Source organism: Carassius carassius, chromosome 6 (assembly GCF_963082965.1).
Source record: "Carassius carassius chromosome 6, fCarCar2.1, whole genome shotgun sequence".
Taxonomy (NCBI): Eukaryota; Metazoa; Chordata; class Actinopteri; order Cypriniformes; family Cyprinidae; genus Carassius; species Carassius carassius.
In genome coordinates, this window is record NC_081760.1 from 13,800,230 (window position 1) to 13,825,872 (window position 25,643).

At 34.7% G+C, this 25,643-nt stretch overlaps 1 protein-coding gene across 1 annotated transcript in view; it reads left to right on the forward strand.

Moving 5' to 3' along the window:
* LOC132142393 (glypican-5-like) overlaps positions 1-23,634 on the forward strand; it is a 278,158-nt gene extending 254,524 nt beyond the window's left edge. The window contains exon 8 of the mRNA XM_059552208.1: positions 22,886-23,634. Within this exon, the coding sequence (XP_059408191.1) occupies positions 22,886-23,028 (143 nt within the window). The 3' untranslated portion in view covers positions 23,029-23,634. The remainder of the gene's footprint in view (positions 1-22,885) is intronic.
* Positions 23,635-25,643: the final 2,009 nt, after the last annotated feature.

A 25,643-nucleotide genomic window follows, 5' to 3' on the forward strand; every position in this document is an offset into this window, starting at 1 on the left:
TAGAGGAATTCTAGTGCCTACGGTGAAGTGCCTAAGGGGAAGTGAGTCCACTAGTGGACACCCAGGGAAACAGAGACTAGACAGCGTGACAGTTAGATAATGGAGCAGATCTCATTCTCCCTCTTCATATAGCAGAAGCAGGAAGGTTTCTCTCTTTCTTTGTGTCATTTGTGCCTTTTTTTGGTGTCTTTAATCAGGTACAGGGTGAAGGAGAGTAAAATAGCGTATTTCAATCTTCTGTTCTCTTTATAGTTAAGAAATGACACCCAGATCCCAATGGTCTTCCGCTTGATGCTGTATTTAAGCTTGTACTTTAATATTAGCTGTGGGGTTTTTTTTTCTTTCTTTCTTTCTTTCTTTCTTTCTTTCTTTCTTTCTTTCTTTTACAAACAAACAGCAGTTTGTTTATTCAGTTTGGCCCTTTCCTCAATGAAAACATCTTTTATGTATCATTTTGTGTTAAAAGAGGCACTGAATGTATTAATATTAAATGTACAGATTTAAAAGCAAAAAAAATAAAAAATATTTAGAAGTGGATGCAAATAGTTTGGCATTAATTTATTGTTAAAAAAAATTGACTGCGTCAGGCTGAAACTAGCAAAAACACTTACACCACATTGCACCTTTTGATGATAGGGCCCTTAATGTTTTTCTTGAGATGACCTTTTGTCAGTTTTATATGTGGATGCAAAACTAAAGTACTACCATTAAAGCTAATAAAGGTTAAATAGATTAAACATTTTCTGAAATTAATCCACACTGCTTTGATGTAGTTCTATTCCATTGGTCAAAAAACAAACAAACAAAAATATTATTTTATTTGTATTTTTTTTTCTCTATTGTCAGAAAATATAATTTGTTTGAATAAATCAAACATAACTGGAAGCTGTTAAGTTTAAGCGACCCCGTTTAAGTAGTGCTTTTATATGTGCTCCTGATATTGTTCATGGATTACCCAATTATACACAGCCACAGCAAATATTAGCATGCTAAATATATCTTACTAGGATGTGCCATGCTAGGAAGTTGTGTGTGTTTGCTATGTGGTTGCTTGGGTGTTCTGGATGGTTGCTAGGTGTTTGCTTACAAGTATGTCTTTAAATATGTCTCAGATCCCTCAATTTTTTTGACTCTGTGCAGCACATTCCATGGTTTTTAACAATAGTACTGCTGGACACTAATCTAGCAGCGCTACAGAGTTCTCATAGGTCCTTGCTCTGGCAGACATGGCCTAAAATGGTCAAGACTTGAGGGCATTGGATGGATTTTGTATCATATGTAATTCATTTGCTATCTGTGCAGACTTCAAAGCGAGAGCTCTCCGGTCCAGCACGTACCTTTCTCACACCATAAAAGGCCTCTCAAGGAATTTCATGAATCAAATAATGTACTTCTGAAATTCCCACTTGTAAGGCAGCAATACATGAAGACGAGACCTCAACTATTTATAACACACAGAGCTCTGGCAGCTATCAGGAACATGGCCACCAGGATTTTCAGTTTACAAGTTCTCTAAAAACCAGCTGCTGACCCTGAAAAGAAGTGTATATGCACACAAAAATGTCAGGATGTTTTCCAAGAGTGTGAGCGTAATATATGATTGTGTGTGTGTGTGTGTGTGTGTGTGTGAGAGAGAGAGAGAGAGAGAGAGAGAGAGGATATTCAGACTGGGTAGGATAAAATGTGATGGTATAATTGCTTCAACCAGTAGATAGTCTCTAAGAGGTGAAAAAATTAAATAAAAAATAATAATCTTGCACAGCTTGAAGTTCTATATTACAGGTCCTTCTCAAAAAATTAGCATATTGTGATAAAGTTCATTATTTTCCATAATGTAATGATAAAAATTAAACTTTCATATATTTTAGATTCATTGCACACCAACTGAAATATTTCAGGTCTTTTATTGTTTTAATACTGATGATTTTGGCATACAGCTCATGAAAACCCAAAATTCCTATCTCAAAAAATTAGCATATCATGAAAAGGTTCTCTAAACGAGCTATTAACCTAATCATCTGAATCAACTAATTAACTCTAAACACCTGTAAAAAAGATTCCTGAGGCTTTTAAAAACTCCCAGCCTGGTTCATTACTCAAAACCGCAATCATGGGTAAGACTGCCGACCTGACTGCTGTCCAGAAGGCCATCATTGACACCCTCAAGCGAGAGGGTAAGACACAGAAAGAAATTTCTGAACGAATAGGCTGTTCCCAGAGTGCTGTATCAAGGCACCTCAGTGGGAAGTCTGTGGGAAGGAAAAAGTGTGGCAAAAAACGCAGCACAACGAGAAGAGGTGACCGGACCCTGAGGAAGATTGTGGAGAAGGACCGATTCCAGACCTTGGGGGACCTGCGGAAGCAGTGGACTGAGTCTGGAGTAGAAACATCCAGAGCCACCATGCACAGGCGTGTGCAGGAAATGGGCTACAGAGAAGCAGCACTGGACTGTTGCTCAGTGGTCCAAAGTACTTTTTTCGGATGAAAGCAAATTTTGCATGTCATTCGGAAATCAAGGTGCCAGAGTCTGGAGGAAGACTGGGGAGAAGGAAATGCCAAAATGCCTGAAGTCCAGTGTCAAGTAACCACAGTCAGCGATGGTCTGGGGTGCCATGTCAGCTGCTGGTGTTGGTCCACTGTGTTTTATCAAAGGCAGGGTCAATGCAGCTAGTTATCAGGAGATTTTGGAGCACTTCATGCTTCCATCTGATGAAAAGCTTTATGGAGATGAAGATTTCGTTTTTCAGCACGACCTGGCACCTGCTCACAGTGCCAAAACCACTGGTAAATGGTTTACTGACCATGGTATTACTGTGCTCAATTGGCCTGCCAACTCTCCTGACCTGAACCCCATAGAGAATCTGTGGGATATTGAAAGTGAAAAGTGAAAGTGAAGTGACATTCAGCCAAGTATGGTGACCCATACTCAGAATTTGTGCTCTGCATTTAACCCATCCGAAATGCACACACACAGAGCAGTGAACACACACACACACACTGTGAGCACACACCCGGAGCAGTGGGCAGCCATTTATGCCGCGGCGCCCGGGGAGCAGTTGGGGGTTCGATGCCTTGCTCAAGGGCACCTAAGTCGTGGTATTGAGGGTGGAGAGAGAACTGTACATGCACTCCCCCCACCCACAATTCCTGCCGGCCCGGGACTCGAACTCACAACCTTTCGATTGGGAGTCCGACTCTCTAACCATTAGGCCACGACTTCCCAGCCAGTATCCATTTTATTGTGAAGAGGATTCCAGACCAAGTATTAAGTGCATAACTGAACAGAATTATTTGAAGGTTGACTTTTTCTGTATTAAAAACACTTTTCTTTTAATGGTCGGATGAAATATGCTAATTTTTTGAGATAGGAATTTTGGGTTTTCATGAGCTGTATGCCACAATCATCAGTATTTAAACAATAAAAGAACTGAAATATTTCATTTGGTGTGCAATGAATCTAAAATATATGAAAGTTTAATTTTTATCATTACATTATGGAAAATAATGAACTTTATCACAATATGCTAATTTTATCCATTTTATTTTTAGTTATTATATAATAAAAATAAAAAAACGCTATGTGTACGGCATTTAAGCTAGCTGATACTTGTTACAGCACTTGTATATCATTGCTCTTTAGTTTTTTTTTATTGCTTCTATTGTCCTCATTTGTAAATCGCTTTGGATAAAAGCTTCTGCTAAAGGATGTACTGTAAATGTAATGTAAATGTATATCTAGCAGGCAGACTTTGGTTTCATCAATCTATTATATGTTCCAGAGCAAATAGTTTTGGCTGAGAGAAAATTCTCATGTTATATTTTAATGCTGTATCAGAGTGCTGTCTTTGTAATTTGACTGAATTGCTTAGCAACTTTTATGATGGCTGTTGTTCTGTATTTAACAATATTATTTGTGCCTAGAACCAAATTAAAGCCATCCTGATAAAGAGCGATATCACATGGGAATAAGGGTGATGTTGCTCATTATATTATATTATATTATATTATATTATATTATATTATATTATATTATATTATATTATATGCTTACTTAAATATATTTAAAACAAATAACTGACTGTTTATTAAGTTTGTCTCTTTTCTTGCTGAAAATTTATTTTATTTGTTGTTATTATTATTATTATGTTATAAGAGGCAACAAATGCATTAATAATTAACAAATTACAATTTTAAAAGCAAAAATACTGATTTGGATTCAGTTTTTTGCATTCATTTATTGTTTTAATGATAAATGATAAAAAGTTAATTATGTTTCCTTGTTTTATGGCAAAAAAAAATTGTAAAATACATTAACATTATAATTTTATAAACTAGTAAAGTATAGTATAGTATTTTCTCTCTCTCTCACACACACACACAAAATACAGGTGAAACTTGTAAAAAATCGAAACAGAAAATTCATTGGTATTAATACAGTACATGGGCCATATTTTATTGACTTTTCTACATATACTGTAAGTCATTTTGTGCTTAAAGACTTTAACTTTTTCTGTAAGTCATACATTTCTTTCATCTATTTGTGACTTTGAGTAAGTGTTCAAAAAGAATATGAAACACTTATTGCATCCATTCCGAATTTTAGTTAAAGACTAAAGAGGATTGAAATAGATGAGCTAAACCCTGTTTAGTTTATTTTAGTTATTTGCTCAAGTTTTCTTTTTGTTTCTCTCAAAATAGCATAGCATGGAGCATTTACAGTCCACCGTATGATGGGTTCATTACGGACGAGGCAGCTTGGAAATTGCCTGTCATTAAAATTCAGAACTTTGTAACTTATGAGGATGAAACAGAATCGCAGGCTTCTGATACTTTGCTGGTGCTGGAGATGGAGTGAGGACGAGAGACTACTTGGTGAGCGAAGATAAATAAATCAGGTTTGAGTAAATAAAAAATGATGCCGTTTCTTGCACAAAATATAACTGTGCTGGAACTGCAAACTGTTAGGTGTAAAAGTATCATGTGTTCATTTAAAACCCAAAAGATTATCGCTGATCTGCTGCACAATTGCAGATCGTGTTTTGATGCCTGATAGAGCAATTTCCAATGAAGACCAAATGTTTTCCACATCGTGTTTTTGGGAAAATAAATAGAGGCACTTGGGGTCAATTTTACCCAACAGTTTCCCATCAGTAAAGAAAACATTAGACTGAACTTTAATAGCAACATCACTGGTTTTCAGCTTAATGAGGTGAGTAAGAATTCTGCCCTGTTGTTTAATGAATTTGGGACAAGTCTCGGTGTGATCCAAGTGCCAAGACTTTTATTAAAAAGGTTAATAAGAGGTTAACAAGAAAAAGAATTAAGTAAATGGGAAAACCTTAATTCATTATGCAAAAATGATTTTATGCAAAAATATCCCACTGAGGCCGATATGCTAATAAGCTGATGAATATCTTTCAGGGTGGAACCACATTCGTGACAACCAAAGGAGTCTGTGTTGCTGTTGAAGTGTTCAAACTGTACTGAACATGTTTGCTGTACTTTGTTCTGGATTGTAAGATGTTTAGATGAACCTTAAGCATCATAAAGGTATCAAAAACAAGAATTACAATTACAAGAGTTATAATAATTAATGGAAGGAAAATAAAAATTCTGTCACCAATTACTCACTAATGTCATTCCAAACCAGGCTTTATAGGTAAAACTGAAGCTAAAAACAAAAAACAAAAACAAAAAATCAACAAGAAATAAATGTTCACTGATATAAAATAAAATATTAAAAAGGTTATTTTGGCTAGTTGCAAAGCCATAATTTCTAAAACTTCACTTAGTAAAATGAATAAAAATATATGATATGATGTATATATTATGAGAATCAACCATGAGTAAATGATGATTACCAATATTTTATTTGACTCCTAAAACAGAATAAAAATAATAAATAAATAAATCCAGGAAAATTAATATAGAAGGGGGAAAAAGAAAGAAGAAGAAGAAAAAAAAAGATTGACTAGGGTTCTAAATTAGAAATAAATGTTGATAATGTGCAAAATAAAGACATGCAGTTTTCAGAACAAAACACAGGTATAAAAAATGTTCAGCTTGGATTCTGCAAATTAATAGCAATTCATTAAATATGTGCACAGGTGTTTTTATTTCAACAAGTGAATGCGATGTTCCTTTGTATTGAGTTCATCTGAATGAAAGCGCTGGGAGCAGAACCCAGATGGTTGCAGTCCGATGGGATTTTTGATTAGAAGGGGTTGCCACCGCCGATATCAGTGGAAGTCATTCTGGTTTGACCTGGATTACTGGATCTCATGAAAGATGCAATGTCTCTGCTTTCCTCTGCCTCTCATCCTTCCCGCTATTGCCCACTTTAGAGAGGGTCATAGCCTTTGAAGGTTCTTGTATTTATCGTGGCCTTCGAACACAGAGCCTTTCAGAGCTGCTTTCCTGCTGTTGGGATTTAAGATCCCCATAGACACCAGACTTACACTGAAACCTTTTTTTTTCACAGCTGGTCATTAAGCAACTAAATGTAGTCGTGTTTAATATTGTTTAATATAGTTGTATTGTCAATATTGTTGAGGCCTAAAGCACATCATATGCTTTTCTTTTTGTCTTTGTTGGGAAGTTAAAAAGTTAAATTAACCTAAGTGTCTATTTTATCACCATCAAAGCTACTTAAATGCATCACGAGGGAATTTTCCAAAAAGTTGTGTGTTTGTGGTCATTAGCTGGAATTGTGTGTTCAGGACAACTCATAAAATTCACCCTTGTTCTGATGTTCAGTGTGAGCAGATCCAAGCAGCAGGTCCCGATTAATGTTGTTCTAAGGAAAATGATGCATGCTGTAGAATTTGAATATAGCCTTCCAGTGCTTCCCTCAGGTGAACGTGACCAATACTAAAATGCATTGGCACGAGTCGAGGTCCGGATGAGTGATGTGTCCCTTCAATCTTCTATCAAACCCTAGAAGTTCAGTCATTTTTCTCATATTCATCAGCAAGGTCAGGACTAACTTTCCTACGTGGGCCGTGTGATTGACAGTGAAGTAATGGTCGTATGGAGCAGTATGTGTGTCACGTCTCTCTGCCTCTACCTCACCAGAATAAAAGTGTGTTGCAGCCAGGTATTTATTCATTGTGGATTTTTTTTTTTCTAGCCTACTTTACTTCCTTAACAGCAGAAAGCCATATTGCTAAAGCGGCCCTTGATGTGTCTCCCATGACAGATTGTGTCACAGAAAGTGCAGAGATTGTATTTTGAATATTAATATAATATGATTCGCCTTTTTTCTTTTATTTCTTTATTTTTTCTGGGCTTAATTATGACTGACCACATCATCATGAGCAAATATAGACGCTTCCATACTGTGTGAACTTTTAGTGTTGCACACGAGTTGCATCATTCATCGATTTCGCCATCATAATACATTTATGCTGGTATTATGGTGCGTAAAGGGGCCATATGATGCGATTTCAAGTTTTCCTTTCTCTTTGGAGTTTTACAAGCTGTTTGTGAATAGATAAGATCCCTAAAGTTGCAAAGACTAAAGTCTAACCCCAAGGGATACTATTTATAAAAGTTAAGACTCATTCACACCCTCCTAAAACACATTGTTTAAACACGCCCCCACATGTCTACATCATGATGTGGGAAGATTTGCATAACACCGCCAAAATGTTCAAGCAAAGAAAACAAGGCGTAGCTTTGATTTTAGCTTTAGTATTGTTGCTGTTGCCACCATGTCGTGGAGACGCTGTGTGTTTCGTTGTGAAAGCAAAAATACTTAGTTTGGCCTCTCAAAAGTGGACACACCTAGAAATCAAAGGTTAAGTTGTAATTACAACACTGTTCCAGAACAGTTCAACCCATATATTCAGATGTGTGCAGCGCATTTTATGGAGGACTGTTTCCTGATACTGGGAGAGTAATCTACAATGGTGGTTGTTCTGACTCATAGTCTGTAAGTACGTTTACATATTTAAAGGATTTGCAACTGATAATTCAAACGTGAATGAGTTTTATTGTTTTCGTCTTGTCGCACCGGGACACGGCATCACAGTATGGCAAGGGGCACGCTTGAGGTATTCAGCCAATCACAACGCACTGGCGTACTGGCACAATCAGCGTACACCTTGATTTTCAGAACGATGAGCTTGGTAAAAATCGACACATTTCAGAAAGGCGGGGCATAGAGGAGAAACAATAATGTACATTATGTGGAGTTGTATTCATATAATTAATTTCATTTGTATATACATTTGTATAATTCCCTTAGCACTTTTAAAACCTTCTAGCTTTTTCCACCATGTTTTCACACAAAAGTACACATGACACTGTTACTTAAAACTTTGCTTTATGCTGGACAGTATTTATTTATCCTCAGTTGTTCAAATCACAGTAATCAAATACGGTTTTAATGATAATTAAAATATCGCCATTTATATATATATATATATATATATATATATATATATATATATTTATATATATATATATATATGTATATATATATATATATATATATATTAGGGATGGGACGATAACCGGTTTTATTGATAACCGTGATTAAAATGTGCTGAAGGTTAGTAATATCGTTTAAAAATGAATTATCATTAAAACCGTGTTTGATTATCGCGGTTTTAATTAGGGCTGCAACTAACGATTATTTTGATAATCGATTAATCTGTCGATTATTTTTACGATTAATCGATTAATCGGTTTATGTACTTATATTTTAGTTTTTTCCATTTTTTTCCCCAAGTAAATTATTAATAAATGGTCTTTATCCTTCAGCATAGATTTTTAAGAGATTTTAACCATTTTGCACTGTCATATCCTAATCAAAAATATACCTGGAGTTGTTTTATTGTGTTAGTAATCCTTTGTCGAACTCTTCTGCAATCAAAACACTGACCCATACTCTAGCAAATTTCACAAGATTTAAAATAATGTTTTCACCATGGCACTCCTTAGAGCTCCTAAAGTAGTTTAACATCCCGAACGAAGCTTATTAAGGAATCTTTCAGAACATATTTTCACGAAGAATAAGGATAAAACAGAATAAAATTGCAGTGCATTGTATTTTATTATTTACTGGGAAACAGCTTTATAGCTTTTGCTGTGAAATTGTAAACAATCCTTCGAATAAAGTGCCAGTGGCATGAAACCTGAATGGAACTCACAATTTAAAGTAAAATCCATCAGAAGGTTGTCCAGAAAAAAAAAATTGGACAGTCACACACAAAAAACCTGCTGTGTGAAAAAGAGCAGTGAATACTTAGAAAAAAAAGTGCATTTCAAATATCTTTAAACATTTACCTCTCTCATTCAGTCATAATTAGGCTGCACGACTGAATTTTGAACTGTTAAACGACAAACTGATCACAGAACATGTTTGTAAAGCTTTAAATGTTAACTGTTAAAAAGCAATGTTATCAGCTTTTACGACTAAACATTTGCAAACAACATTGTACTGGAGAATCTGCACAAATAAAAGTCTTAGGGGCCGTTCACATATCGTGCCTAAAAACGCGTGGAAAACGCTAGGCGCGCCGCTTTCTCCTCCTTTCCAAAGCGCTTGTGCAGAAGCGCCCCTTATGGGAAGTCGTGGCCTAATGGTTAGAGAGTCGGACTCCCAATCGAAAGGTTGTGAGTTCGAGTCCCGGGCCGGCAGGAATTGTGGGTGGGGGGAGTGCATGTACAGTTCTCTCTCCACCTTCAATACCACGACTTAGGTGCTCTTGAGCAAGGCATCGAACCCCCAACTGCTCCCCGGGCGCCGCAGCATAAATGGCTGCCCACTGCTCCGGGTGTGTGCTCACAGTGTGTGTGTGTGTTCACTGCTCTGTGTGTGTGCATTTCGGATGGGTTAAATGCAGAGCACAAATTCTGAGTATGGGTCACCGTACTTGGCTGAATGTCACTTCACTTTCACTTGAATGTCACTTCACTGAGGCGTCTGCCTTTGCTAAGCAACCATGACGTGCTCTCTCCTTGAAGACGCGGAAATTTCAGCAAAGGATAAATGGATTTGCAGCTCAAAAAATCACTTGCAGTAGCTCTGCTACTAAATTTATTTCAAAATGGAAATCCATATACAACTATGATCAGCTGTTCCTTTCATCTTGACTGAGCTTTTAACGTTGTTACGGGAAAGGATGAAGCTGATTGGTTAGTTCTTGTCACATGACCCGCGATGCGCTTGCAGCATTTTGAAAAGTTGAGATGTTTTTAACTCGATGCGGTGCGGTGTTGGAAATAACAAACTTGAGCGCGCAAAAGACGCGATATGTGAACGTCCCCTTAAACAGTTCAGTAGTGCAGAGTTTACAGGTTACTCTTCTTTTTTGAAGGCTCAAAGTAAAGTACTCCCAGTCTCCCACATCCCGCTAAATGCTGCAGAGACGCTGTTCGGGAAGCACGTGACATAAAACGAGGCCAGCTATTGGCTATTCGCTACTTCTCCTGCTGTACTGGCTGAGTAAAACCTCCGGTGGCTCATTACTGCCACACTTTGGTCACCGCAGATTTGAAATATGCACGAAATGAGCCGCTTACGGCAAATAAAAGTTATTTAGCAACGAATCGATGACTAAATTAGTTGACAACTATTTTAATAATCGATTTTTATCGATTAAATCGATTCGTTGTTTCAGCTCTAGTTTTAATAACTCACTATTAAATCATGTCCAGCCAGCAACAGTCTGACGCAAGCGCAGCGCACAATGTTTTTTTTGTTTTTTTTTCGAGAAGGAATGGCGAAAGTCAGTGACTTTTCTATGCTTTTCTATGCTTCTACACTTTTCATTGTAAGGAAGGAAATGCCACAGAATTTAATCTTTCTTTAAATTAAGTGCATACAGTTGCTTGTTTTATTAGTTGTTTGTTGATTATTAAATATAAAACTTGCTGAAATGTTTTCAGTGTGAGCATCAACTATTTTTGAACACTTTCATCTCGTTTCAACAAAACCGTGATAATATTGATAATCGTGATAATTTTAGTCACTATAATCGTGATATTAAATTTTCATACCGTCCCATCCCTAAATATATATATATATATATATATATATATATATATATATATATATATATATATATATATATATATATATATATATATTTAGTATATTCGGCCTGCAATTATACAATAACAATATTAAAGTAGAAGGCCAAATCGTCTGCCAGGCCACCGGGAATAGTCCCGGTTCTCCCGATGTCCAGTCAGCGCCTGATTTCCACAGACACGCAGAACGTGCAGGATTCATATTCAGTCTTTTTGCGGCTTAATATTCACAGACATCAGTCCATATCGGGTTTTGATTCAAGTGTACTGACCTACTTTTGATTTATTCGTCCAAAAGTGGCATATTGCGTCCGCGTTATAGGCTAAATTCCATTTTTATGACTGGATTCTACGAATGTGTTTTCCGCGTCTCGGAGATTATGGGCCATATGTCTTAGTGCAATTTGGGAAAGAAATAAGCTGTATGTGGATGTGTGTAAATATTCAAATGTAATCCTCTTTGTAATCATTACAATTTTCATAAGTAACTGTAATTTAATTACTCATTTTTTCTTAGTAACTGTAACTGATTACTGTTACATTTATTTTGTAATTAAATTACGTAACACCGTTACATGTAACTAGTTACTCCCCAACACTGTAAATAACTACACTGTTTAGAGTGTTTAATCTGACAGCAAGATAGGGTTTTTTCTCCACGTTAGTAGAGTCAGACACAACCAGAGTACACACTGCAGGTAACAGGAAGAGACAGGGAGAGGTTTGCTCAAATAGTTCTTTCTCTTCATACTTCTATAAAAGACTTCTGCTTCTAAGAAAGCACACGACATCTACCTTTACTACTTGTTTGTGCATATTCAACATAGGGACAATACAAGCTGCCTCTAAAAACACGAGGAAGAAAAGAAGAAGAAAATCAGTGACTAAACACACTGTGTAGAGTAGTTTGTCCATTTAGGGCTACTGTAGAAACATGACAGCACAAAATGGCAACTTTACCATGGAGGGGGAACCGCAGTGTACAGTATGTAGATAAAAATGGCTTATACTAAGGTAATTAAAACATAATGGTGAATTTTGTAAGTTATTTATACCCAACTGAAAAAAGTTTTCTTAAACAGTTTCTCAAAGATATTACACATTAGACCTCAGCTTATTTTATTTCAGATAGTTGTCAAAGTATTTTTAAGAGACCATAAAGGTATATATAAATATATATATATATATATATATATATATATATATATATATATATATATATATATATTGGTATTAGTACTTTAACATTTTATATCAGTTAGTTGTTCACTTCTATTATAATTATTATTGATTTTTTTTTTCAATTTGAAAAAATAAGCTGTCAACTGCTAGAATAATAAATTGTCCGTTTTCCCCTCTGTTCACACCCATTACAATAAACAGCACATCAAAAAAGCTGCTGGAGCAGAATTAACCGAATCACAGCACGCACAGGAGACAAAATGCATCCACAGTGCCAGCGATACTCGACAGTGGCAATATTGAGCTCTGTCCTGCAGGGTCGTGAGAATGAATTGAGCAGAGACTCCAGAGGCGGTGGAGTGTTCTGGCAGCTTCACACGGCTCTCAGGTGGCATTGATCTGCATGGCTTCCTCTCCACGCCCTCCTCCAGTGAAAACACACAGCGCCAGCACTCCCCTTTCATTCTGTCTTCTCCTCATGTTATCCATCTTCATTAATAAGCCTCAGTCTGCTGAATGTAGGTTGGCTTGTTGTTTTCTAACAGCTGGTAAAGTTGATGGCAAATATTTAAGCTTGTTACATACTTTCTAATTAATAGATGTATAATTGTGTGCTCTTGTGTGTAGATGTTTGTTCTCTGCAGTATATCCTGCAGTACGGACGATACTCAGAAAATCTAGCACTTTTTACCCATGAGACTAAAGCCGTACAATAATTGATAATAGTAAACATAGTTTCTACAGAAATACCAGTTACTATGGTTACTTCATTAAGAACCGTGGCACTTTTGTGTTGGTACATACGCAGGATTTGTGGAAAATGCATTATTTATTTATTATTATTATTTTATTTTTTTTATGTACAGTGAAAATCAGTGAAACCTCTGATTTGAACATTTAAAATAAAATAATAATAATAATAAATCCAGGAATATGATTGATATATATATATATATATATATATATATATATATATATATATATATATATATATATATATATATATATATATACTATATACTATTTATAAATCGAGTGAACGAAATAGTAAATCGTGAGCACTATTTATAAATCGAGTGAACGAAATAGTAAATTGAGGGAACAAATTAGTAAATTGTGCATGTTATGTGCGGGGCTCCATATAAAATAAATGAAAACCATTGAAAACTCTTTATGGGACAACAAAAAATAAATTATATACACCAGTCTTTGCCACTAACCTTCAAACCACTAGGTTTTTTCTCATTTGTCACCTACAAGTTTTAATAATTTAAAATAGAATAAAAATGTGTATGATAACTGTTTCTTTGATACAATTTAACAAGTACAGGTCAGAATAAGTATGTTGTTTATTTTTTACTTAAATATATGTTACACTGAATGAAGATGGAACATTATTTTCCCCAATATTTTATTTTCACAAAAGTTATTTGAAACATTAAAGTAAACACTTTACTGGCATTTAATATAATGTAATATTTCATATAAAATTACTTTTTATCACTGGAATGAGACGTCTCGACTTTTAACCATAGAGTGGCAAGTATACATCACAAAAGAGTGAAGTGGAACACAGACTAATCTTGTCAGCCTTCAGCTTTTCCACCCTGAATAGTGTTTGGCTGCTTTTGTATTGGCGTTTGAATGGAAGTGCTGTGATTCGCAGTCTGTGGAGTGTTTTCCAGCTGCTGCGTGAGAGAGTTCAGTGCTGGGAGCTTACAGTCACTGATTCCACTGACCTTAAGAGAACAGCAGTGCTGATTCCCAAAGCAGAATCACAGCTGCCTGCAGGACGCAATTCACTACCATCTGTTTTCTTAAGATATAGATTCATATTTGGTTTGTTTTTCATTCTTTCACATTGCCAAAACAGATTTTAACATTCAATAAAAAGAAATAAATATTTATTTAGGAAATTTATAATTATTTAGGATATGCTTTTAGCCAAGGCATCCAAATAGATGATATATGACAAAAGAGAGCAATTACTTTGGCAAAAAAAAAAAAAAAATGCATAAATAGCAATATGTGTATTTTGTTTAATACTTTACAATAAAATCACTATAACACAGTGGTGTCAAAAGTATTGACATTCATTGCTCAAGTAGAAGTATAGATACTAGGGTTTAAAAAGACTTTTGTAGAAGTTGAAGTATCAACTCAAGCTTTTTACTCAAGTAAAAGTGTAAAATTACTGGTTTAAAAAACTACTTAAATTATAAAAGTAAAAGTAATGTAAGAAAAAAAAAAAAGCCATTAAGAACAAAAGCTTAGGCCGCACCACAGGGGCCTATTGTGCACTACCCCTCCTCAAAAAAAAAAAAAAAAAAAAATGGCCATAGGCCATAATGACTATAATGTTCTATTAAAATGTTCATTTTGTAAAATTTGGGATGCACTAGGCTACCTGTTTCAGCCGCATATATGCCCATTGAAAATGAACGCACTTTAGTACAATGCAGATACATTAAAGAACTAGATATGATGACTAGTTGCCTATAAGTATTGTAATGGTGCAAAAAGTCAAACCTCAGAGGCATGTCATCAATAACATTTAATGGAATGTAAATGTACATTATAGTGCTGTCAAAATGAATGATTAATACAAGTGATTAATCAAAAACTAAAAATGAAAAATAACTCATAATCCTGATACCTTCTTGATTGATAGCATCCTGTATTCGGTATATACGTCTGCTATGTCCTGTGTTCGGAGGGGAACGAGTTACAAAGTTGGTATAGCCTACTTATCACAACATTGTCAATCGCGTTGTCAATCGCAAACAATAATTTATTAAAACGTCTCGTTACCGAACTACCTCCAATAGCTTAATTTGTGGAGGACGAAGAGTAAGCACCCATTTGGTAAATGAGCCAGTGAGAAATAATAACTTTTAAGTAGGGTCCAGTGCCTTTTCAATACTTTTAAAACAGTACCGGCGCCTAAACAGTACCTGAATACTTAAAAAAAAAAATGAACCACACAAAAAAACTATGGATAATAATAAAGAACATTACAAATATTTAAAATAAATCCATAGCTTTCACCTTGGATACTCTCATTTCCCAAGTTGTGCTTCCCTTAATCTAAGGCTAATAAATGTATTTCACAATCTGGGTCATTATTTAATACAAAACCACACATAATGTTTCTACTGTATCTCTGTCACTCACTCTCATATTTTTAGTAAAAATTAGTGCTGTCTGTCACTGTCTTTAATCAGTTCTGTGAATTACTGTATGCTCATTCTTTATAAAGTAGCAACAATATCGTTTTTAAAATACAGTACTGTGCAAAAGTCTTAGGCACATTAGTATTTTCACCCCCAAAAAGGGTTTTAAGCCAGTTATTTATATCTTTTGCTGTAGTGTGTCAGAAGGAAATATCAGTTTGCCATTAATTTTAATAATAATCTAGTGCGATTTGAATGCACAAGCAGTCTGACAATGGCAAAATTAATGTTTGTAAATGTAAACTGATATTTTATACTGACACACTACAGCAAAATATATAAATAACTGGCCGAACACCATTTTTTTTATAGTGATGGGAAGTTCGATTCTTTTCCGCGAACCGGTTCTTTCGGACGGTTCGACTCAATAAACCGGTTGAAAAAAACGGCTCAGCGGTTCTTTTACGCTCGACGTAATGACGTCATTGGTGATGACGTAATGGCGTCACGTCTATCAATCATTCAAATATATAAAGTCAGTAATCAACTTTAGTCAGTTAAAAACCTCATAACCATGAAACATTTACAATTAAGTTTTGCAACAACGCACCCAAATACAGTAACAGCAATAATGTGCATAGGAGGATTTAAGTCTTGATATAAAGTAAATAAATTAGGTGTCATCAGCGCAGAAACCATGATCCACTTACTATACATAATCCATTGCGATGTATTTGTTATTAAATGAACTTACTTTCGCCAGATTGCCCTTCATTCAAGCCCTCGGTTTACCCGCACTCATAACATTAGCACAGAATCAGTTCAGAATCAATCACCAAAAGAACCAGTTCGGTTCAGACGCGCTGTGAGTCAGTTGGCTTCACGCTGAATCACGCATGCGCAGTATCATCAGCTTCTCGGTTCTCGAATCGGACGCGTCCGAAAGAAACGGTTTTCAGTTCAGTGTACTGATGATCCGAAAACCGATGCAACCGGTTCTTGACTCGAGAACGAGAATCGCTGTAACCGGCACGTGCTGCAGTACAGTATCATCAGCTGCTCTACTAGTGTTCATGTTCTGTTTACTACAAACTCAATTTGTGAATGTGTCATCATTAACTATAAATACAGTACTGATATTTCATAAATCATCCCTTATTCCTATTAAACATAGAGTCTTTAGAGTCTTAATTATTGTCCAACTTCCCTGAAAACCCCTTTGGTCTATACATTATCTACAATATACAGATTAGAAACATTCATCTTAAAAAAAAAAAAAAAAAGAAAAAGCAAAATAAAATATACAGCAGTTATTTTATCACCCTTTCCGATGTTTAACAAAACACTTAAAAAATGACACGCATGCGCAGTATCATCAGTTCATCGGTTCTCAAATCGGACGCGTCCGACAGAAACAATTCTCGGTTCAGTGTACTGGTGATCCGAAAACCGATGCAATCGGTTCTTGACTCGAGAACAAGAACTGCTCCAGCAGTGGGCGTGTATGTTCGTTATCTGGCTCGGCTCGGTGTTCATCTTCAGTTGGGTCTTCACAGCAGTTCAGTCAGTGTACTGTTTGAGTAAATGAATTACTCCGGGATATTGGTTTATTCTGACTCAGAGGGAGTGTCAGCCACATTAAAAAAGTTAATAGCTTAAGTAATTTGTGGATTAATGCTTATTGGAGACGCGAACCATTTCAAACGATTCAGTTCGATTTGGTGAACTGGTTCAACCGGTTCACTAAGAAGATCCGGTTAAATTGAACGATTCGTTCACGAATCCGACATCACTATTCTTTTAACGTGCCTAAGACTTTTGCACAGTAGTGTATGTATAAAGTACGTATTAAGTATATTTAAATAAGTGTAATTAAAGTGTGTGTTCGTTCATGTGTTAAGGGCTAGATTTTCACTGGAGGAAACAGCTGTGGTGTAATGAGCGAAAACTTTACAGTAGATGAGAAACCGACTGGTCCCGTGACATTTTGTAAACTGTATTTATGACAAAGAACTGCACAGATACAGATATTCTAACAATCGATCAGTTTGTGTTTAAGTGCGCATGCGCTGCTCCGCTCACGGTCTGCGGGTTGAAGAGCGCGCTGAAAGACGGAGAGGAGACCGGTCTGACGCCGGTTTCAATTGAAATTTTAGAGGGCGATTGGATATCGGTTCCATACCCAACCCTTCTTTTTTAAGAAATATATTTTTTTGATAAATGAACCCACAACTGGCTATGTCCTTCTTGGAGTGTGATGTGATTTGTGTCATGTGCAGGTGCGATGGATCACGTACAAACCAATAGGGTGTCGGAATGGTATATGTTTATACTTCTCATCCAACCACAATCAAATTCACTCCATCCGGATGGTGCGATTTATCTGGATAGATATTTATTTATTTTTTTTGAATGATGACAAGCTGGAATGAAAACAAGCCGAAATGAAATAGCAGTAACGAACCTATTTTTAAAATGTAGGGAGTATAAAGTACAGATACTTGCGTGAAAATGTAAGGAGTAGAAGTAAAAAGTCGGCTGAAAAATAATTACTCAAATAATTTTTTTTTTTAATTGTATATTTCTATTATAATAATGCATATGCTAAAATAAGTGGTAACTGCATTTTAATCTAAAATTGTTAATACGAATCTGGATGTTGTCACACCTTTAAAATTTATCGTATATTATTTTCTTTTTTTGCTATGGAACATGATTTCTGAAAGGGTTATACCATTTGTGTTTTGTTCGACTGGCGGAATTACTTGTGCATATCTACATGTTAACAGCTGGAGTTTTTTTTTTTTCTTTTTTCGATCTGTGTTTCACACTGAGAGATTGCATTTCTGGCACCATGGCACGTTATTTAATGAAGAGCATAAGAAGAAATGTATCATTAACAAAGAAATTCTTAAGATTATAGTTTCAGTTTTGGAAATGTTTACATTGCTCCCATGAAAGAGCTGGACACGTTGCTTTTAGATAACGTTGATCTAATTTATATACAGTTAGGCATTTGTGGATCAAAAAACTTGTGATGAGATGACAAACTTCAGGGTTTTGATGTAATTGCATATTTAAATTGAAAGATTTGCTGGATATTTCTTTATAGTTTCTGTTTGTGTTTGTTCCTGTGTGGAAATTCAGTGGGCATGTAGTGTAAGAGAAGACACAACTCACTTCCTCCATCCTCACTCACGACAGCCTCTTTATTCTGCTCTTATTCTTCCCTGTTGTTGTGTTATTGATCATTGTTCTCTGAGGTCTGAGAGATTTAACTTGGATTGATTTTACATCAGCCTCCAACTTTGTCTTTGCTGCATTATCTGAGCCTCTTCTGGTGCTAATGCTTGCTTTATAACATTGGTTTATGCAGGCACAGAAACGTGTTTTTGCATTTCTGTCCCTGAAGAGACTGTAAAAAAATCAGCTGGGGCAAAAGGTTCACTCACTAAGGATAAATGGAGATGGCTGTATTGCTACACAAGCACAGTAAGGCAGTTCTGTTTCCTAACTGTGTCATAGTTTCTGAAATGCTAGGCTATTTTATTTTTTTTCGGTCATTTGGCGTTTTATAAGGCATGTTTAAAGTGAACATGACACGGCAAAATTATGCAACTATTGTAATATTAAATGATTAAATTATTTTAATAAATAAAATTTAATAATTAATAATAAATAGTTTGCATTTAATAATAATAATAATTTAATTAAAGATTAAATATAAACATTAAATAAATATAACAATTTATATCTAATATAAATATAATCATTTATAAAAAAATGTTTTAATAAAAAATTATACTAAAAAAGTAGCTTCTTATTTAAAAAAAATATGAATAATAATATATTATATAATATATAATATATTATAATAGTATACATTATAATTTTTATTTAGTGTTGTTAATTAAAGGATATTTAAGTTGATGTTCTTAATTGTTAGTTATGTAGTATTAATTAATAAATTATTATTATTATTATTATTATTATTATTATTATTATTTTATTATTCCAAGTTTAGCAAATCTAACTCATACAATTATTGCACATTGCACAAGGTTTTCTTGCACAAATGTCACTTTAGGGGCTCTGAAACCATATATTATGAAATATTACAATTCTCTACGTATGATAATTTACAAACTAAATAATGGTTATTGGCCAGACAGAACTCTGTAACATCTGTGCACAAGCTTACACAAGTTTTTTTTACACAAGCATTTTTCGACTTTTCGTTATGCAAATGTGTTACTTTGTGATGTAGAACCGTAACCGAATAAGATTCCAATTTCTGACAACTACTAGTTTAGGCAATTGCGAGCTTCACAACTTTGCAGATAGTTTAATTTCACATACAGCTACATGACACACTGCATAAAAGGTAATATTCAAAAAGGCATAATAGGGGCACTTTAAGAAAGCTCATTTTTGTTAAATTAAAATGTATTTGGGACTGCTGCCCAAACTGTTTTTTTTTAACATTTAGAAATGTGAGTCATATTAGTAAATGTGACAGAAATGTGATGTAAACTGACAAATGTAAATATGTCTGTAATTGATTAATAGTTGATTAAAAGAGATGACATGGGCCATTCTTTCAGAGTCCTGCACTAAATTCTAATTAGAAAAATATTGATCCATTTGTCGTCATTCGCTTTCCTGGACGTTTGTCTTCACCCTCGGCCTGATATGCATTCTGTCCGTGTCCAGAAAGCAGTCAGCAGGAGCTCTCAGATTACGCCTGCCAATCATTGGTATTCCCGCACCGTTTGTGCTGAGACGGAGGAAAGCAGGGATGCATCGGAGAAGATGGGTCATCACTCTTGTCTTCCTCCCCCTAATGGGGTCTGACAAGAGTCCAGAGGGACAGAAGAATCAGGCCAGCACTCACACCACAAAGCTAATGACCAACACAGCTGCGCAACAGTCACGCATGCTGCATCAGAACAGAAACTGCAGAGATTGGCTTGATTTAGTGACATTATCTTAACTGTTGGACTTCAAGCCAAACATGTTGTCAAAGTGGCTCCGAATTTGCTTTGCATATTTTATATTGGACTCAATGCGGAACCATGATTGTATGTATTTTACTTTGTGCAGTTTTCAGGTTGAGAGCATGTCACGGAACCTGTCCATGTTGGCATCTGTCTAATTTAACTGAGTGACAGATTAATTAGCTCAAGTATCGTCATGTTTGATTTGACACACAGCCCTTGACATCAGTCAAAGAGATGAGATGCCTCCCTTTTAAAAATATTACACAAATCGTTGCATTTTATTTTATAAAATATTATAAGATAATGTTACTATTGTGGTATTATCTACAGATATTTTATGTTATTATTTCTTATTTCTATAAATTATTTTTTATATTTGTTTTTCTTGCTATATTCTGTTTATTTTATTTTATTATATTTGTATAAATGCATTGTTATATTATTATCATAAATGAGTTAAATATATATATATATATAATTAATATATCCCCCTTCGAAACTACAGTACATGGTATTTGTATTTATGTAGTTATTAATAAAATAATTTGGTGACACTTTAGAATAGGTTACACATGTTAACTATTAACTACGACGTTTCTCTCAATAAATTCTTAATTTGCTGCTTATAAATAGTTAGTAAGGTAGTTGTTAAGCTACTACTAAATATTGTAGAAACGTAATTTTCTGTAAAGTTGCTTTGTAATGATTTGTATTGTAAAAAGCGCTATACAAATAAACTTGAATTGAATTGAATTGAATTGAATTATTAGGTTTAGGTATTGAGTAAGATTAGGGATGTAGAATAAGGTCAAGTAGAATAAGGCATTAATATGTTCTTAATTAGCACTAATACATGGCTAATAATCTAGTAATATGCATGCTAATAAGCAACTAATAGGTATTACCTATTCTAAAGTGATACCAAATTTTTTTTGTTGTTGTTTATTTTAAGATGTTAACACTGATGTTTATTTGCAGCAACAGTTCATTTTAACGTTCAATGAGAGTTGATGAATTGTAGAATTCATCTTTTGCAAATAAACGACAAGAATACATCTTAAAAGCCCACATACACATTTGAGGTTATTGTTTATCAGATCACATAGTCAGTTTACAAAAAAACGTCCCGTATCTTCATTTGTTATTCTGGTTTGAAGATCTATCAGAATCAGCAGTGGTGCAGATGAGACGCTTGGATTGTTCTGTTCGCCTTTGTTTGTTCTGTGTGTTCACAAAGCTGCGGTGGACTTTGAAGAGCCCCAGCATGTGTAGGATTTGTACTTCGACCGCCACTGGCATGTTTTTTCTCACAAGTGTCACATCGGATGCAAGATTTCTCATTGAGCCTCTTCTGAAGATGCACGAGGATCAATTTCTTGAGTTGGATCAGCAGGTTCCCAAATACCCGACGTGTGTCTCCGATCAGCCCTTTAAAATGGCTGTCTGGGGACATCAGAGCAGTGAATCCATATCTGCTTAATTTTACTCCACACTGATTTATTTGACAAAAGCTCAAACATGATTTGTGGCTTCTTGAGGGAGGTATGCCAGTGGTTTTCGCTGACCCTAGCAAAGGCTGTATGCTGCTTTTGTAACACTGTCTAACTCACAATACCTTCTGTTTCCTCTTTGAATATGCATAGTCCTGTCCAAATTTTTACTGCGTTATTAATGGATTATGTTTCGCCAAGGAAATTCAAACATATCTGAGTTAAAATAAATATTCCCAAGCAGTTCAATGCCAAGAAATGTGAGTAGTTCTTGTCTTGAATGATTCCTCAGTTTTAAAAAGTTTGTGCAATGCACTGACAAAATTGTTGGACATATTTCATAGCTCTTTTGTTGAGAGCAGGTTCTTACTGGGTGACAGTTGTAGTTTTTGGGCTTGTGAAGCTCCTCTGGCTAGAACGATTGGAAATTATGCATTGTGCACTTTGTTACAGTATATGCAGCATTCGGTACAGTCATTTGAATGAGACTTTAAAACCCTAATGGATATGTGGAGTGTATGTTGAAAACTGCTGATCTTTTTTTGTTTGTTTGTTTTAGTTTTTTTGTTTTTTTGACAAATGGTTTCAACGTGTAAATAAGCAACTGCATGATGTTTCCGTCAAGCCTTGTTTGAATGAGTTTATTTGTAACTTTGACTTTTGATTTTATTTAAGCCCCAACTTTTAGATTTAGGAAATAGCAATTTGAAGAAATGCATGCAAAAATTATGGATACATAATAGTTTGACTAGCTAGCTAGATATTACGTTTGAAATTTGTCAATTTGACAAGCATCATCTTCATTTGTGGGGAGAGAAACCAAAAACTGTAATTGGTGGTTTATCTGTATTAATGATGGGAAAGTTTTGTCATGCAATCATGCTGCCTCATGAAGCAAATAAATGTTTTTTATCACATTGAAAACAAATGTTCTTAAGAATCCCATCTGACCAGTTCACATCTAGTGGAATGACTTACATTTTTCTAATTTCTCTTGCAGTGAGATCAGAAAATTCCGACAATCACCGATTCCATCACCCACAAACCAAAGACCTTGATCAGATGAATTCTGGCACGAGAGGAACACAAACTGTCCCACTGGCTCTGGTCTCGATATGTGCGTTTGCGCTGTTGTCTGGGTAACATCAGCCAACTGGGCCCAAACCCCAGTCTCAAGACACATTGTTTCTTGGAAAGAAAAGAATACATGCCAGCTTTAAAATGTTGAGGGTGTGATTTCAGCGATGAGATGTTCTCAAATTAAAATGGATTGTAAAAATTGATGCATTGAGAACTGAGGATGAACTGAGAGTGAAAAATATGAAACAAAACTGTCCTTTTATAAACCTTTTTAATCATAAGAGTTTCTGTCATAAACATAACAGGCTACTAAACATTCTGCCGACACTTTACTACCTTGAAAATTTATTATTACAGGGTTCAGACTAACACTTTTAGAGAGAAATTAATTAATTTAATTCTTCAATGATGTATATTCAAAACATAGTTGTGAGCTGAAATGAGCACTGCACATATCGGCATTTTTTATTTTATTTTATTAGGAATGATGCAATATTTCTGATGTCACGTACTGCTTTTTGAATACGTCTTGGTACCATGTACCTAAATGACCTCTTTTTTTCAGCATTTTTAAATGTACTGTACTGTTTCTTTTCATCTGAAATGGCATACGACGCTCCTTAACAAAATGTTTAAAGATATGTTGAATTACAATGTATTTATTCTTGGTTACAGTGACATTAAACAGATAATGACACTAAATATCTGCCACATGAAGTTAATTTTGGTTAATTATGGTAACATATTATAATAATATATATATATATATATATATATATATATATATATATATATATATATATATATATATACTATAGCATTTACTTATTGTAATGTTATTATTTCAACATTTACTAACAGCATTAAAAAACAGAAAAGATGAGTAAATTCTGCATAAATAAATAAAATACAAAAAAAAATGTTTATTATGTTAGCTAATGTATTAACTCATGTCAACAAAGTATTAAAGACCATAATTCTGTCTCAACTCAACCTGAGATTGTTACGATCGGGACACAGGAGAAGAGAGATCCAAGAGCAGTGTGTTTATTGGGTAATCCAAAAAATCATAATCCAATAAGCAAAGGTCAAAATTCATGTAAGCAGTCAGAACATGAAACAAACAAGAAACTAGAACCACAAGGGAACGCTAGGAAACTGGGTGATGGAAATTAAGGACTCCAAGACACAGAAAGAAAACAGACAGGTTTAAATAGACAGGATAATGACGATCAAAGTGAAGACAGCTGAGTGCAATTAACAGGTGTGCAATTACCGTGATGAAGGGACAAGGCTTTGTGCATGCATGTAACTAAGGAAGTATTAAAGATATCTTAATATATTTTTTTGATTTTGGTTCTTAACAAACTTTACTTTTGTAGTTTTTTTTTTAAAGCTCCTATATAGTTCAATTCCAGAGATGTGGGGATCTCAATGCAGCTCCATGTCCAAATTGTTCAAATTTAGCCTTTTTCAATGGACGAAAATGAAATGTGGGTAATTTTACTTACATATAATATTGAAACTAGAAATGCATCTTCTTTCCCTTTATCAAAACAACTGCATATAACATAGAGTTTGTGACTATGTTTGTCTTTCTTCAGAAAATAAATACATAAAAATAGATAAATAAAATTGACAAAATCAAAAGTTTAAGTTGGGAAGGTTTCTGAAATGGTTGGTTTGACATGAAATTAGCCCTACTGTAAAGTGTTACCTCTATTTACCAGTGTTTTGAGCTTGTTATATAAATGGTGTTTTCTAGTTTAAAAGGAATATAAGAAAAACAACTTGTCTATAAAAATGAAAAAAATATTTTGTGCAGAACTACTTCCTTCCGCCACAGATTCAAATCTCCGTTTGACCGTTTAACAGTTGAACCCAAGCCTCAGTTAATTTGAAAATGTCACTTTAGAGCTTGTAACAAAAGAATATTAATTAATTGAAAGCTTATTTTATTACTGTATTAAAAGCTCACCAACCACCAGAAGAAGAAGAAAAAAAGAAAGAAAGATGGATTTAATAGTTTTTCATGTCATTACATTGTTAAGAGCATAAGAAAAAGAATGGAACATTTTTGAAAAATGATATTTTATTCATACGTTATGCTACGTCCTCTGCGGAGGACACCAGGAATTTAAAAAGTCCTTCTTTTAAATAAATAAAGAGACATGAAAATGCAAAAACTGATTAAAAAAATAAATAATAAAATCCCCAATGCATTTTTATTTTCTATTCCAAACTTTGTATAAAAAGTATTCTCAACTCTGTTATGAAAGATATAACAGAATGATTTGATATACCATTTTGCTTTATGCAACATGTCAAATGAACTCATTAATGTACTGCCAAAATTCAAATCTTTTTTAATCTTTTCTTGAAGAGCTTCAAAGGGCTCCTCAGAGGACTGTGAAAGATCTTTCCTTCTGAGTTATTTCTATCAATGTTAGGGTTCTTCAGATTACTTATGCACATTTGGGCACTTCTGATGAAAATGCTGAAGACTTGTGACATACATTTTAAACAATTCCCACATTTAGTCGTTTTATTTATGTTTATTTTTCTTCACGAGGAACAAATCCACCTCCAGTCCTACACATTTACAGAAAACCTTCATCTCAAATTGATGATGCTTCTTCTAAAACCATTTTCAGAAATCAAAATTGAAAGCTGCACTA